Raw genomic sequence first — 14,828 nt, 5'->3', positions numbered from 1 at the left:
TCGCCCCAAATCTGGGTCCTGAGAAAGCAGAGGTTGGGTTTGGATGTTGGGATGGAATTCCCAGAGGAACCTACAAAATTCTCTGTTTTGGGCCTTTTTTAATCTTTATTTTTCATCTTTTGAGGGTGATTCAGGGTGGAAAATCCCAGCTCTGGGATGGGAGTGGGAACAGGAAGAGAGGAAGATGAAGATGGAATCAAATCTCTAAAAAATCCTCCCAAATCTGGGTGCTGAGAAAGCAGAGGTTGGGTTTTAGGGCTGGGATGGAATTCCCAGAGGAACCTACAGAATTCCCTGTTTTGGGCCTTTTTTAATCTTTATTTTTCATCTTCTGGGGGAAATTCGGGGTGGAAAATCCCAGCTGTGGGATGGGAGTGGGAAGGTGGAGTCAACTCAAATCTGCAGAAATCTCCCCAAATCTGGGCCCTGAGAAAGCAGAGGTTGGGGTTGGGTGTTGGGATGGAATTCCCAGAGGAACCCACAGAATTCTCTGTTTTGGGGCTTTTTTTAATCTTTATTTTTCATCTTCCGGCGGTGATTCGGGGTGGAAAATCCCAGCTCTGGGATGGGAGTGGGAACAGGAAGAGAGGAAGATGAAGATGGAGTCAAATCACTAAAAAATCCTCCCAAATCTGGGCCCTGAGAAAGCAGAGATTGGGGTTGGGTGTTGGGATGGAATTCCCAGAGGAACCCATGGGTTTCTCTAAGGAATTCCCTTTTTTAATCTTTATTTTTCATCTTTCGAGGGTGATCCGGGGTGCGAAATCCCAGCTGTGGGGTCAGATCTGTAAAAAATCCTCCCAAATCTGGGTCCTGAGAAAGCAGAGGTTGGGTTTTGGGGCTGGGATGGAATTCCCAGAGGAACCCACGGATTTCTCTAAGGAATTCTCTGTTTTGGGCCTTTTTTATCTTTATTTTTCATCTTTCGAGGGTGATTCGGGGTGGAAAATCCCAGCTCTGGGATGGGAGTGGGAACAGGAAGAAAGGAAAATGAAGATGGAGTCAAATCTCTAAAAAAAATCTGTAAAAAATCCTCCCAAATCCGGTTCTTGAGAAAGCAGAGGTTGGGGTTGGGTGTTGGGATGGAATTCCCAGAGGAACCCACGGATTTCTCTACAGAATTCCCTGTTTTGGGGTTTTTTTGCCTTTATTTTTCACCTTCTGGGGGAAATTCGGGGTGGAAAATCCCAGCTCTGGGATAAGAGTGGGCAGGTGGAGTCAACTCAAATCTGCAGAAATCGCCCCAAATCTGAGCCCTTTGCCCAAATCTGGGCAAACCAAGCTCCATGAGGAGGGGTTGGGGTGGATTTTGGGGAGAATTCCTGGACCAACCATTCCCACCCCAATCTCTTTGGGATTTTGGGAGAGCTTAAACTGAATTCCCACCCAATCCCACCCCAATCCCTGTGGGATTTTGGAGAGGTTGAATTGAATTCCCACCCATTCCCACCCCAATCCCTTTGGGATTTTGGGAGAGGTTAAGATGGATTTCCACTCAATTCCCACCCCAATCCCTGTGGGATTTTGGGAGAGAGTTTGAGTTGGATTCCCACCCCAATCCATTTGGGATTTTGGGAGAGGTTAAGATGGATTCCCACCCCAATCCCACCCCAGTCCCACCCCAATCCCTTTTGGATTTTGGGAGAGGTTAAATTGAATTCCCACCCCAATCCCTTTGGGATTTTGGGAGAGGTTAAATTGAATTCCCACCCAATCCCGTTGGGATTTTGGGAGAGCTTAAACTGAATTCCCACCCCAATTCCCTTTGGGATTTTGGAGAGGTTGAATTGAATTCCCACCCCAAATCCCACCCCAATCCCTTTGGGATTTTGGGAGAAGTTGAATTGAATTCCCACCCATTCCCACCCCAGTCCCTGTGGGATTTTGGGAGAAGTTGAATTGAATTCCCACCCATTCCCACCCCAATCCATTTGGGATTTTGGGAGAGGTTAAGATGGATTTCCACCCCAATTCCCACCCCAGTCCCTGTGGGATTTTGGGAGAGGCAGCCGCGCCTCGAAGGAAAGGGAGCCCGGAGGGAGCTTGGCTCGTTACCCGCTTGGAGTAATTAAATTAATTAACGCTGCAGCCTCTGCTCTGCCCAGAGCCTGCTGGCAATGGGGACACGGGAACGGGACACGGGGATGGATGGATGGAATTCCTGAAGGGCCTGAGGAGAACCCGGCTGGAAAATCTGCGAGGTTTGGAGGGAGGTTTGTGGGAACGGGAGGGATCGGGAGAGGGACATTGGGAGAGGGACAATCCCTGGATTGGGACAGCCCTGTGGGAGCGACAACAGCGACAGCGACAACACTGTAACCCGGGCTGGGATACAGTAATCCTCCGGGATACACAACTCCCGGGATACAGAATTCCCGGGATACAGAATTCCCGGGAAATGGGATACACAATTCCTGCCATGCACAATTCCCGGGAAATGGGATGCACAATTCCCGGGATACAGAATTCCCAGGAAATGGGATACACAGTTCCCGGGGTACACAATTCCCGGGATACAGAATTCCTGGGAAATGGGAAGGAAAATTCCTGGGATACAGAATTCCCAGGAAATGGGATACACAATTCCCGGGAAATGGGATACACAATTCCTGCCATGCACAATTCCCAGGATACAGAATTCCCGGGAAACAGGATACACAATTCCCGGGATACAGAATTCCTGGGAAATGGGATACACAATTCCTGCCATGCACAATTCCCAGGATACAGAATTCCCGGGAAATGGGATACACAATTCCTGCCATGCACAATTCCCAGAAAATGGGATACACAATTCCTGCCATGCACAATTCCCGGGATACAGAATTCCTGGGAAATGGGATACACAGTTCCTGCCATGCACAATTCCCGGGATACAGAATTCCTGGGAAATGGGATACAGAATTCCCGGGATACAGAATTCCCGGGAAATGGGATACACAATTCCTGCCATGCACAATTCCCGGGATACACAATTCCTGGGAAATGGGATACAGAATTCCCGGGATACACAATTCCCAGGAAATGGGATACACAATTCCTGCCATGCACAATTCCCGGGATACAGAATTCCCGGTGTCCCCGGGCTGCCCAGGCCCCTGGAGGGGCTGAAAGCCGGAGGGGAGGTGACACTTGGGGACACGGTGTGGTGATCCTGGAAGCAGCGAGAAAAAAGGATCCAGCGGGATCATCCCATCCCATCCCAGGGAATATCCCAGATGGGAGCGGATCCAGCGGGACGATCCCAGATGGGAACGGATCCAGTAGGACGATCCCAGATGGGAACGGATCCAGCGGGACGATCCCAAATGGGAGCGGATCCAGCGGGACGGTCCCGCCCAGCCCCCGGCCCTGCCGGACCCTCCCCAGTCCCACCCTGCCAACCGCTCCTGGAGCTCCGGCAGCCCCGGGGCCGTGCCCGTTCCCCGGCCAGCGCCGATCCCGGAGGATTTTCCCACCCTTTTGGTTCCCATAACCCCGCCGTTCTCCCAAAACGACAAATTCCCCCCAAAACCCCGAATTCTCCAAATTCCCCCAAACCCCCATTTCCCGTTTCTCTCCCGCCGGCCCTCCCGCCCGCCAGGGGGCGCCGTGTCCGCGTCTCCCTGCCCGTCCCCCCTGCGGAGGAGCCGCTCCCGCCGCCGCTCGCTGGTGCCGGGGGCGGGGAGCGTGGGCGGCGCGGGGCCGCTCTGGCCGCGCGCCTCGGTGGTGCGGAGTCCCGGAAGCGGCGCGGGCCGAGGCCGCAATGGCGGAGAGCCCGGCGGCCGAGGACGCGGCCCCGGCCCCGGCCGCGGTGCTGGCGGCGGGCGGCGGCGGCAGCGCCTCCCCGAGCGCCGCCGGCTCCGCGGGCACCCCCGGCGTGTTCATCCCCGCCGAGCTCTGGGCGGCCGCGGGCTTCGGCGCGGCCGCGGCGCCCGGCACCGGCGTGGCCCCCGGTAGCGGCGGCGCCCCGATGGCGGCGGCGGCGGCGGGGGCCGCGCTCCTCACGCACTCCGCCTTCTGGGACCCCACGGTCAGCGGCGACTGGGACAGCGAGCGGCCCAGCCCGGCCTGCCTGCTGCGGATCAAACGGTGAGCGGAGGGAACCGGCACCGGAACCGGCAGCGGGACCGGCACCGGCACCGGCAGCGCGGGGCCCGGGCGCGGGCGTTCGGCTCGGCCCCGCGGCCGGTAACGGGCCCTGCGCCGCACCGGGTACCGGGCATGGGGACATGGGGACAGCGCCGCGCCCTGCCGGTGCCCCGGGACGGACACGGGGACGGGTCCCGGTCATTCCCGGTGCCCCGGGTCAAACACAGGGACGGGTCCCGGTCATTCCCGGTGTCCCGAGACAAACACAGGGACGGGTCCCGGTCATTCCCGGTGTCCCGGGACAAGCACGGGGACGGGTCCCGGCCCTTCCCGGTGTACCGGGTCAAACACGGGGAAGGTCCCGGTCATTCCCGGTGTCCCGGGACAGACACGGGGACGGGTCCCGGTCATTCCCGGTGTCCCGGGACAAACACGGGGACGGGTCCCGGTCATTCCCGGTGTCCCGGGACAAGCACGGGGACGGGTCCCGGTCATTCCCGGTGTCCCGGGACAAGCACGGGGACGGGTCCCGGTCATTCCCGGTGCCCCGGGACGGACACGGGGACGGGTCCCGGTCATTCCCGATGTCCCGAGACAAACACGGGGACGGGTCCCGGTCATTCCCGGTGTCCCGAGACGGACACGGGGACGGGTCCCGGTCATTCCCGGTGTCCCGGGACAGCGGGTCCCGGTCATTCCCGGTGCCCCGGGTCAAACACAGGGACGGGTCCCGGTCATTCCCGGTGTCCCGGGACAGACACAGGGACGGGTCCCGGTCATTCCCGGTATACCGGGACAAACACGGGGACGGGTCCCGGCCCTTCCCGGTGTCCCGGGACAGACACGGGGAAGGTCCCGGTCATTCCCGGTGCCCCGGGACAGACACGGGGAAGGTCCCGGTCATTCCCGGTGCACCGGGACAGACACAGGGACGGGTCCCGGTCATTCCCGGTGCCCCGGGACAAGCACGGGGACGGGTCCCAGTCATTCCCGGTGTCCCGGGGCTCTCACGGACGGGTTTGGGTTGGGAGGGTCCCTGGGCAGGGACGCTTTGCGCTGTCCCGGGAATTCGCAGCCGGGGGAGAAGGGAGGGATTGCTGGGAATGTCCCGGGAAAGGCCGGGCAGGGACAGCTGAGCCCTCTCCCCGCCTGAGGGAACCCGGGACAAGCTCCGGGAGAATTCGCAGCCCGAATCCCGCTGGATTTTCATTTTTGATTGGAGTTCCTGGTGCTGGAGGGGGGGAAGTTCCTGGAGGGATCCCAGGGGGATTCTCAAGGATTCCAGAGGGGATTCCAGTCGGGATTCCCGAGAATTCCAGCCGGGATTCCCAAGGATTCCATGCCTGGGCCGCCTTTGGGGCTGTGCTCGAGGATCTGGCCCAGAGGCGGCACCAAAGCTCCGCAGTCCCGGTTTAACTCCCGGTTTAAATCCCGGTTTAACTCCCGGTTTAACTCCCGGTTTAACTCCCGGTTTAACTCCCGATCCAGCCCCATCCCGGCCCGTTCCCGGCTCATTCCCGTTTCCCTCCCCAGGGATATCATGTCCATCTACAAGGAGCCGCCCCCGGGCATGTTCGTTGTGCCCGACCCCCACGACATGACCAAGGTGAGGAGCCCTCGGGGGCCCCGAACCCCGGCTGGAATCGCCCTGGGGAGGGTCCGGATCCCCGGGGTGGGATCCAGGGCTTTGGGAATGCCGGGGAGTTGGGAATGCGGGAGAGTTTGGGAACGCTGGAGGGTCTGGGAGCTCCAAAGAGTTTGGGAACGCCGGAGTGCTTTGGAACGCTGGAGGATTCGGGAATGCTGGAGGGTTTGGGAATGCTGGAGGGTTTGGGAATGTTGGAGGGCTTGGGAATGTTGGAGGGTTTGGGAATGTTGGAGGGCTTGGGAATGCCAGAGGTTCTGGGAACTCTGGAGCCATGGAAGGTCTGGGAGCACCAGAGGATTTGGAAATGCTGGAGAGTTTGGGAATGCTGGAGAGTTTGGGAATGCTGGAGAGTTTGGGAGTGTTGGAGGATTTGGGAATGCTGGAGGGTTTGGGAATGATGGAGGGTTTGGGAATGCTGGAGAGTTTGGGAATGCTGGAGAGTTTGGGAGTGTTGGAGGGTTTGGGAATGCTGGAGGGCTTGGGAATGTTGGAGGATTCGGGAATGCTGGAGGGTTTGGGAATGCCGGAGTGCTTTGGGACGCTGGAGGATTCGGGAATGCTGGAGGATTCGGGAATGCTGGAGGGTTTGGGAATGCTGGAGGGTTTGGGAATGCTGGAGGGCTTGGGAATGTTGGAGGATTTGGGAATGCTGGAGGGTTTGGGAATGCTGGAGGGTTTGGGAATGTTGGAGGGTTTGGGAATGTTGGAGGGCTTGGGAATGTTGGAGGGTTTGGGAATGCTGGAGGGTTTGGGAATGCCAGAGGTTCTGGGAACACCGGAGGGTCTGGGAACTCTGGAGCCATGGAAGGTCTGGGAGCACCAGAGGATTTGGGAATGCTGCAGGATTCAGGAATGCTGCAGGATTCGGGAACGCTGCAGGGTTTGGGAATGCTGGAGGGTCTAGGAATGCCGCAGGATTTGGGAATGCTGGAGGGTTTGGGAATGCTGGAGGGTTTGGGAATGCCACAGGATTCGGGAACGCCACAGGTGTGGGGAATGCTGCAGGGTTTGGGAATGCTGGAGGGTCTGGGAATGAATGCTGGAGCTGTGCAGGGTCTGGGAATGCCGGAGGGTCTGGGAATGCCGCAGGGTTCGGGAACGCCGCAGGTGTGGGGAATGCTGCAGGGTTTGGGAATGCTGCAGGGTTTGGGAATGCTGGAGCTGTGCAGGGTCTGGGAATGCCGCAGGGTTCGGGAACGCCGCAGGATTCGGGAATGCTGGAGGGTTCAGGAATGCCGGAGGGTCTGGGAATGCCGCAGGGTTCGGGAACGCCGCAGGCGTGGGCTGTCCCCGCAGATCCACGCGCTGATCACGGGCCCCTTCGACACCCCGTACGAGGGCGGCTTCTTCCTGTTCCTGTTCCGCTGCCCGCCCGACTACCCCATCCACCCGCCCCGCGTCAAGCTCATGACCACGGGCAACAACACCGTCAGGTTCAACCCCAACTTCTACCGCAACGGCAAGGTCTGCCTCAGCATCCTGGGGTAAGCTGGGTTTAGGGTCTGCCCCAGCATCCTGGGGTAAGCGGGGTTCAGAGGGATGCCCCGGTGTCCTGGGGTAAGCTGGGTTTAATGGCTGCCCCAGCATCCTGGGGTAAGCGGGGTTCAAAGGGGTGCCCCAGTGTCCTGGGGTAAGCTGGGCCTAACGGGCTCTGCCCCAGCATCCTGGGATGAGATGGGCTTAACAGGGTGCCTCAGCATCCTGGGGTAAGCTGGGCTTAACGGGGTGCCCCAGTGTCCTGGGGTAAGATGGGGCTAATGGGGTGCCTCAGCATCCTGGGGTAAGCTGGGCTAACGGGGTGCCTCGGTGTCTTGGGGTAATCTGGGTTTAATGGCTGCCTCAGCATCCTGGGGTAAGCTGGGTTTAATGGCTGCCTCAGCATCCTGGGGTAAGCTGGGTTTAAAGGGGTGCCTCAGCATCCTGGGGTAAACTGGGTTTAATGGCTGCCCCAGCATCCTGGGGTGAGATGGGCTTAACGGGCTCTGCCTCAGCATCCTGGGGTAAGCGGGGTTCAGAGGGGTGCCCCAGCATCCTGGTAAGCTGGGCTAACGGGGTGCCTTAGTGTCCTGGGGTAAGCTGGGTTTAAAGGGCTTCCTCAGTGTCCTGGGCCTCAGCATTCTGGAGTAAACTGGGCCTAGGGTCTGCCCCAGCATCCTGGGGTAATCTGGGTTTAAAGGGGTGTCCCGGTGTCCTGGGGTAAGCGGGGCTAATGGGGTGCCTCGGTGTCCTGGGGTAATCTGGGTTTAATGGCTGCCTCAGCATCCTGGGGTGAGATGGGCTTAACGGGCTCTGCCTCAGCATGCTGGGGTAAGCTGGGCTAAAGGGGTGCCCCAGTGTCCTGGGGTAATCTGGGTTTAATGGCTGCCCCAGTATCCTGGGGTAAGCTGGGTTTAGGGCCTGCCCCAGCATCCAGAACGGGGCACAAGGACAGCACAGTGTAGGCTGGGTGCAGGGTGAGGCCCAGCTGTGCCCCCCAGGTCTCCGGGCTCTGTCAGAGGTGGGCACGGTGCTCTAGGTTAATTAGTGACTCAGTTAATTGGCCCAGCACGTGGACAGGCCCGGCCTGGAGCCCGGCCCAGAGCATCTCGTCGGTGCTGATCTCCATCCAGTCGCTGATGACCGAGAACCCGTACCACAACGAGCCCGGCTTCGAGCAGGTCAGACTGGGCTGGGACTGGGACGGGCTGGGACTGGGATTGCAGCCTGGGACTGGGATTGCAGTCTGGAAATGGGATTATAGCCTGGGACTGGGATTATAGCCTGGAAATGGGATTATAGCCTGGGACTGGGATTATAGCCTGGGACTGACTGGGATACAGGCTGGGAATGACTGGGAACCCAGCCTGGAACTGGGATTGCAGGCTGGGACTGGGATTACAACCTGGGACTGACTGGGATTGCAGGCTGGGACTGACTGGGGTTCCAGGCTGGGAATGACTGGGAACCCAGCCTAGAATTGGGATTATAGCCTGAGGCTGACTGGAATTCCAGCCTAAAACTAACTGGGATTGCAGGCTGGGACTGGGATTATAGCCTGGGACTGGGATTATAGCCTGGGACTGACTGGGATACGGGCTGGGAATGACTGGGAACCCAGCCTGGAACTGGGATTATAGCCTGGGACTGACTGGGATTGCCATCTGGGACTAACTGGGAACCCAGCCTGGGACTGGGATTGCAGGCTGGGACTGGGATTACAACCTGGGACTGACTGGGATTGCAGGCTGGGATTGACTGGGGTTCCAGGCTGGGACTGACTGGGAACCCAGTTTGGAACTGGGATTGCAGCCTGGAACTAACTGGGTTTGCAGGCTGGGACTAGGATTACAAACTGAAACTGGCTGGGATTCCAGCCTGGAATTAACTGGGATCTCAGCCTGGAATTAATTGGGATCCCAGCCTGGAATTAATTGGGATCCCAGCCTGGAATTAACTGGGAACCCAGTTTGGAACTGGGATTACAGCTTGGAACTGACTGGGATTACAGCCTGGAATTAACTGGGATTGTAGCCCGGAATTAACGGAGATTCCAGCCTGGAATTAACTGGGATTCCAGCCTGGAATTGACTGGGATTGTAGCCTGGAATTAATTGGGATCCCAGCCTGGAATTAACTGGGAACCCAGTTTGGAACTGGGATTACAGCCTGGAACTGACTGGGATTGCAGGCAGGGTCTGGCTGGGATTGTAGCCTGGAGTTAACGGAGATTCCAGCCTGGAATTAACTGGGATCTCAGCCTGGAATTAACTGGGATTCCAGCCTGGAATTAACTGGGATTGTAGCCTGGAATTAACGGAGATCCCAGCCTGGAATTAGCTGGGATCCCAGCCTGGAATTAACGGAGATTCCAGCCTGGAATTAACTGGGATTGTAGCCTGGAATTAACGGAGATTCCAGCCTGGAATTAGCTGGGATCCCGGTGTGGAGCTGGGCCCTGTGCTGACCCCGCGTGTCCCCCGTGTGTCCCCCGTGTGTCCCCAGGAGCGGCACCCCGGGGACAGCAAGAACTACAACGAGTGCATCCGGCACGAGACCATCCGCGTGGCCGTGTGTGACATGCTGGAGGGAAAGTGCCCCTGCCCCGAGCCCCTGCGGTACGGACGGACAGGGGGACAGACAGGGGGACAGACATGGGGACAGTGTGGGGAAAGTGCCCCTGCCCTGAGCCCCTGCGGTACGGACGGACAGGGGGACATGGGGACAGACAGGGGGACAGACAGGGGGACAGTGTGGGGAAGGTGCCCCTGCCCTGAGCCCCTGCAGTACGGACGGACACGGGGACAGACAGGGGGACATTGGGGACAGCTCCAGGGGGACCAGGGGACATCAGGATCCACTCCCAGCCCTCATTCCTGAATTCCCAGGAGTGGAAATGTGGGAATGCACAGGATGAGCTGTGGGGGAAAACAGCTCAGGAAATGTCTGGGAGGAGGGAGGGGAGTGCGGTGGCTGTGACCGCGTCCCTGTCCTGGCTCTGTGCCCTGCCCAGGCCGTGCCAGCAGGACGGGGGTGCCACCCCTGTGTCCCCTGGGGCCATGGTGACCGTGTCCCCTGTGTCCCCTGTGTCCCCTGGTGACCGTGTCCCCTGTGTCCCTGTGTCACCATGGGGCGTGGTGACCGTGTCCCCTGTGTCCCCTGTGTCCCCTGTGTCCCCATGGGCCGTGGTGACCGTGTCCCCTGTGTCCCTGTGTCCCTGTGTCCCCTGTGTCCCCTGTGTCCCCATGGTGACCGTGTCCCCTGTGTCCCCATGGGCCGTGGTGACCGTGTCCCTGTGTCCCCATGGGCCGTGGTGACCGTGTCCCTCTGTTCCCTGTGTCCCCTCTGTTCCCTGCATCCCCTGTGTCCCCTGGGGCCGTGGTGACCGTGTCCCCGTGTCCCCTGTGTCCCCTGTGTCCCCTGTGTCCCCTGTGTCCCCTGGGGCTGTGGTGACCGTGTCCCTGTGTCCCCTGTGTCCCCTCTGTCCCTGGTGACTGTGTCCCCTGTATCCCCTCTGTCCCCTGTGTCCCCATGGGCCATGGTGACCGTGTCCCCTGTGTCCCCTGTGTCCCCTGTGTCCCCATGGGCCATGGTGACCGTGTCCCCTGTGTCCCCTGTGTCTCCTGTGTCCCCTGTGAACCCTGTGTCCCCATGGGGCTGTGGTGACCATGTCCCCTGTGTCCCCATGGGCCGTGGTGACCGTGTCCCCTATGTCCCCTATGTCCCCTGTGTCCCCTGTGTCCCCTATGTCCCCATGGGCCGTGGTGACCGTGTCCCCTGTGTCCCCTGTGTCCCCTGGGGCTGTGGTGACCATGTCCCCTGTGTCCCCTGTGTCCCCTGTGTCCCCTGTGTCCCCTGTGTCCCCATGGGCCCTGGTGACCGTGTCCCTGTGTCCCCTGTGTCCCCATGGGCCCTGGTGACCGTGTCCCTGTGTCCCCTGTGTCCCCATGGGCCGTGGTGACCGTGTCCCCTCTGTCCCCTGTGTCCCCTGTGTCCCCTGTGTCCCCTGTGTCCCTGTGTCCCCTGGGGCCATGGTGACCGTGTCCCTGTGTCCCCTGTGTCCCCATGGGCCCTGGTGACCGTGTCCCTGTGTCCCCTGTGTCCCCTGTGTCCCCATGGGCCCTGGTGACCGTGTCCCTGTGTCCCCTGTGTCCCCTGTGTCCCCATGGTGACTGTGTCCCCTGTGTCCCCTGTGTCCCATGGTGACCGTGTCCCTGTGTCCCCTGTGTCTCCTGTGTCCCCTGTGTCCCCTGGTGACCGTGTCCCTGTGTCCCCTGTGTCCCCTGTGTCCCCTGTGTCCCATGGTGACCGTGTCCCCTGTGTCCCCTGTGTCCCCTGTGTCCCCTGTGTCCCCTGTGTCCCCTGTGTCCCCTGTGTCCCCTGGTGACCGTGTCCCTGTGTCCCTGTGTCCCCAGGGGCGTCATGGAGAAATCCTTCATGGAGTACCTGGACTTCTACGAGGGCGTCTGCAAGGAGAGGCTGCACCTGCAGGGCCAGACCATGCAGGTGAGGGGGACACAGGGCTGGGGACAGGGACAGGGACAGGGACAGGGCTGGGGCACAGCTGGGACACAGCTGGGCAGATGTGCGGCACCGGGGGGATTCAGGGGTGGGATCCGTGTTCTCCTGGGGGAGTTCCAGGATCCTGTCCAGGGGAATTTCAGGATCCTGTCCAGGGGAATTTCAGGATGGGGATCTTCTCCAGGGGGAATTCAAGGAGGGGATGTTCTCCAGGGAGAGTTTCAGGATCCTCTCCAGGGGGAATTTGAGGAGACAGAGGGAATTCAGGATCCTCTCCAGGGGGAATTCAGGCATGCTGTCCAGGGGAATTTCAGGATCTTTTCCAGGGGGAATTCAAGGATCCTCTCCGGGGGGAGTTCCAGGATCCTCCCCAGTGGGATTGCAGGATGGGGATGTTCACCAGGGGGAATTCAAGGATCCTCTCCAGAGGGAGTTCCAGGATCCTGTCCAGGGGGAGTTCCAGGATCCTCCCCAGTGGGGTTGCAGGACCCTCTCTCCCCATGCTGTGATTTCCCTGTGGAATTCTCCCCGTCCCTTCTCCCAGAGCCCCCCACCCCTCACTCCCGTCTATTTTTCCCCATTCCCCCCTCGCTCCTGTCTGGTTTCCCCCTCACTCCTGTGTGTTTTTCCCATTCCCCCATTCCTCACTCCCATCCGTTCCCCCCTCACTCCCGCCGTTTCCCTGTTCCCAGGACCCATTTGCCTGTCTGCTTTTCCCCATCCCTCAGTCCCATCCATTTTCCCCTCACTCCTGTCTGTTTCCCCATTTCCCCCTCACTCCCGCCCGTTCCCCCCTCACTGCCGCCGTTTTCCTGTCTGTTTTTGCCATTCCCCCCTCACTCCTCTCTGTTTTATCCCCTCACTCCCATCTGTTTCCCCATTCCCTCTCACTCCCGCCCGTTCCCCCTCACTCCCGCTGTTTTCCTGTCCGGTTTTCCCCATCCCTCACTCCCGTCCGTTCCCCCGTTCCCAGGACCCGTTTTCCTGTCTGTTTTTCCCCGTTCCCCCCTCACTCCCGCCCATTCCCCCCTCACTCCCGTCTGCTTTTCCCCATCCCTCACTCCCGTCCGTTTTTCCCCGTTCCCCCCTCTCTCCCGTCCGTTCCCCCGTTGCCAGGACCCGTTTTCCTGTCCGGTTTTCCCCGTTCCCCCCTCACTGCCGCCGTTCCCCCTCACTCCCATCCGTTCCCCCTCACTCCCGTCTGTTTCCCCATTTCCCCCTCACTCCTGTCTGTTTTTCCCCGTTCCCCCCTCACTCCCATCCGTTCCCCCTCACTCCCGCCGTTTTCCTGTCCGGTTTTCCCCATCCCTCACTCCCGCCCGTTCCCCCCTCACTCCCGTCTGCTTTTCCCCGTTCCCCCCTCACTCCCGTCCGTTCCCCGTTCCCAGGACCCGTTTTCCCGTCTGTTTTTCCCCGTTCCCCCTCACTCCCGCCCGTTCCCCCCTCACTCCCGCCTGTTTTTCCCCGTTGCCAGGACCCGTTTTCCTGTCCGGTTTTCCCCGTTCCCCCCTCACTCCCGCCCGTTCCCCTTTCCCAGGACCCGTTCGGGGAGAAGCGCGGTCACTTCGATTACCAGGCGCTGCTGGGGCGGCTGCAGGCGCTGCGGGCGCGGCTGCAGGAGCGGCAGCAGCAGCAGCAGCAGCAGCAGCAGGACAGCGCCGACATGGACTCGGAGAGCAGCTCCTCGGAGGCCGAGCCCGAGCCCCCCGGCTGCCCCCGCGCTTAGCGCGGCCCGGCCCGGCCCGGGACTGCGGCACAGCCGGGCCGGGGCGGGGCAGCGGCGGCGCCGCCTCCGCTTCCTCCTCCTCCTCCTCCTCCTCCTCCTCCTCCTCCTCCTCCTCATGCCCGCCTTCATCCCCGCCTCCATCCGCCCCGAGGAGAATCCCCCAAACAACAGAGACAAAGCCCAGCTCGGGACAGGCTCCTCTCGGACAAAGGTACTTGCTGGCATGTTGGCATCAGGTTGTTTTTGGGGTATTTTGGACAACACCTGCACTGGTTGGGGTTTATTTTTTTTTTTGTTTCTTTTTTTTTGTTTTTCTTTTTTTTTTGGTTTTTTTTTTTTTCCAGGTTTATTATATTTTTTTTTCCTTCATTTCGATTAAAGAATGAGCTCTAGACTGCAAATCCTTGAGAGCTTTTGTGCTCCGGGGCAGGGCTGGGGAGAGCTGGGGCCTCCCTGGTGTCTCTCTTCTAGGCAAACCAAAGAATTCAGGAATTGTTCCCTGCTGGAATTTGGGGGGCTCCCCCTCCCCAGAACTCTGCTCCAGCCTTTGGAGACTTCATGTGGAGAGAGTGGGAGCTGCAGGAATCCGTGGATTTGTGCGCCCTGGAGGTTTGGGCAAAGGGAGGACGAGATGAGATTGTTTTTGTTTGGTGGCGTTTTGAATTTTCAGCCTTTTTTGGGAGGGGGTCTCTCCTGCTTGGAGCTGTGCTGGAATTCTCTGCGGTGTCCCCTGCTGTCCCCACCCATGGGACGCTGCCAGAGGGCTCTGGGATGGACAAACTCGATCCTTTGCTAAATCTGGTGAAATTCTGCGGTTTTGGGGCTGCCGAGAGCCCGTTTTTGGGAGATGTGTGCTGAGGGTGGCACGGGGAGGTGGCGGTGGCAGCGCCAGCCCGGCCTGGAGGGGACAATGCCCACTGGAGCGGGAGATGGAGGCTTCATTGTCACTGTAGGGATGTGAAATTGCAGCAAATCCGGCCCAAAATGCAGCAAATCCTGCCCAAAATCCTGTCCAAAATTCTGCACAAAATCTGGCACCAAATCCTGCCCAAAATCCTGCCCAAAATTCTGCACAAAATCCACCAAATCCTGTCCAAAATGCAGCAAATCCTGCCCAAAGTCCTGCCCAAAATCCACCAAATCCTGCCCAAAATCCAGCACCAAATCCTGCCCAAAATGCAGCAAATCCTGCCCAAAGTCCTGGCCAAAATCCGGCACCAAATCCTGCCCAGAATCCACCAAATCCTGCCCAAAATCCTGCCCAAAATCTGGCACCAAATCCTGCCCAAAATCCACCAAATCTTGCCCAAGATCCTGCCCAAAATGCAGCAAATCCTGCCCAAAATCCTGCCCAAAATCCTGCCCAAAATTCTGCACAAAATCCAC

General features: G+C 59.4%; 1 protein-coding gene and 1 long non-coding RNA gene across 4 annotated transcripts; both read left to right on the top strand.

Annotated features, from left to right (window-relative positions):
• The first annotated feature begins 719 nt into the window (after positions 1–719).
• On the top strand, positions 720–2,088 carry LOC141731483 (uncharacterized). Of its 2 annotated transcripts, none has more exons than XR_012583563.1 (2): positions 720–1,477; positions 2,006–2,088. It is a non-coding gene; the product is annotated as an uncharacterized LOC141731483 (long non-coding RNA). The 2 variants fall into 2 exon arrangements; XR_012583564.1 differs by having other exon boundaries at positions 720–1,692.
• A 1,554-nt stretch (positions 2,089–3,642) lies between these two features.
• Positions 3,643–14,538, top strand: UBE2Z (ubiquitin conjugating enzyme E2 Z). 2 transcript variants are annotated; one of them, XR_012583562.1, is made up of 8 exons: positions 3,643–4,071; positions 5,605–5,677; positions 7,016–7,203; positions 8,265–8,376; positions 9,701–9,813; positions 11,611–11,701; positions 13,254–13,653; positions 13,914–14,538. XR_012583562.1 is itself a non-coding variant. In XM_074557436.1 (7 exons), the coding sequence occupies exons 1-7, from the start codon at positions 3,746–3,748 to the stop codon at positions 13,440–13,442; spliced, it is 1,092 nt and encodes a 363-aa protein (XP_074413537.1). In that variant the 5' UTR covers positions 3,643–3,745; the 3' UTR covers positions 13,443–13,780. The 2 variants fall into 2 exon arrangements, 1 of the variants encoding a protein (XP_074413537.1); XM_074557436.1 differs by lacking the exon at positions 13,914–14,538 and having other exon boundaries at positions 13,254–13,780.
• Positions 14,539–14,828: the final 290 nt, after the last annotated feature.

This window comes from Zonotrichia albicollis, chromosome 23 (genome assembly GCF_047830755.1).
Source record: "Zonotrichia albicollis isolate bZonAlb1 chromosome 23, bZonAlb1.hap1, whole genome shotgun sequence".
Classification (NCBI taxonomy): domain Eukaryota; kingdom Metazoa; phylum Chordata; class Aves; order Passeriformes; family Passerellidae; genus Zonotrichia; species Zonotrichia albicollis.
This window is presented reverse-complemented; position numbering and strand designations above follow the sequence as displayed.

What these genes read in the sequence shown, in the direction of transcription:
- UBE2Z (XM_074557436.1), top strand. Translation starts at nt 3,746, where the DNA reads ATGGCGGAGAGCCCGGCGGCCGAGGACGCGGCCCCGGCCCCGGCCGCG. An exon ending in ACGAGCCCGGCTTCGAGCAG is followed by an intron (nt 8,377 to 9,700) that starts GTCAGACTGGGC and finishes GTGTGTCCCCAG; the next exon opens with GAGCGGCACCCCGGGGACAG. An exon ending in CCCTGCCCCGAGCCCCTGCG is followed by an intron (nt 9,814 to 11,610) that starts GTACGGACGGAC and finishes CTGTGTCCCCAG; the next exon opens with GGGCGTCATGGAGAAATCCT.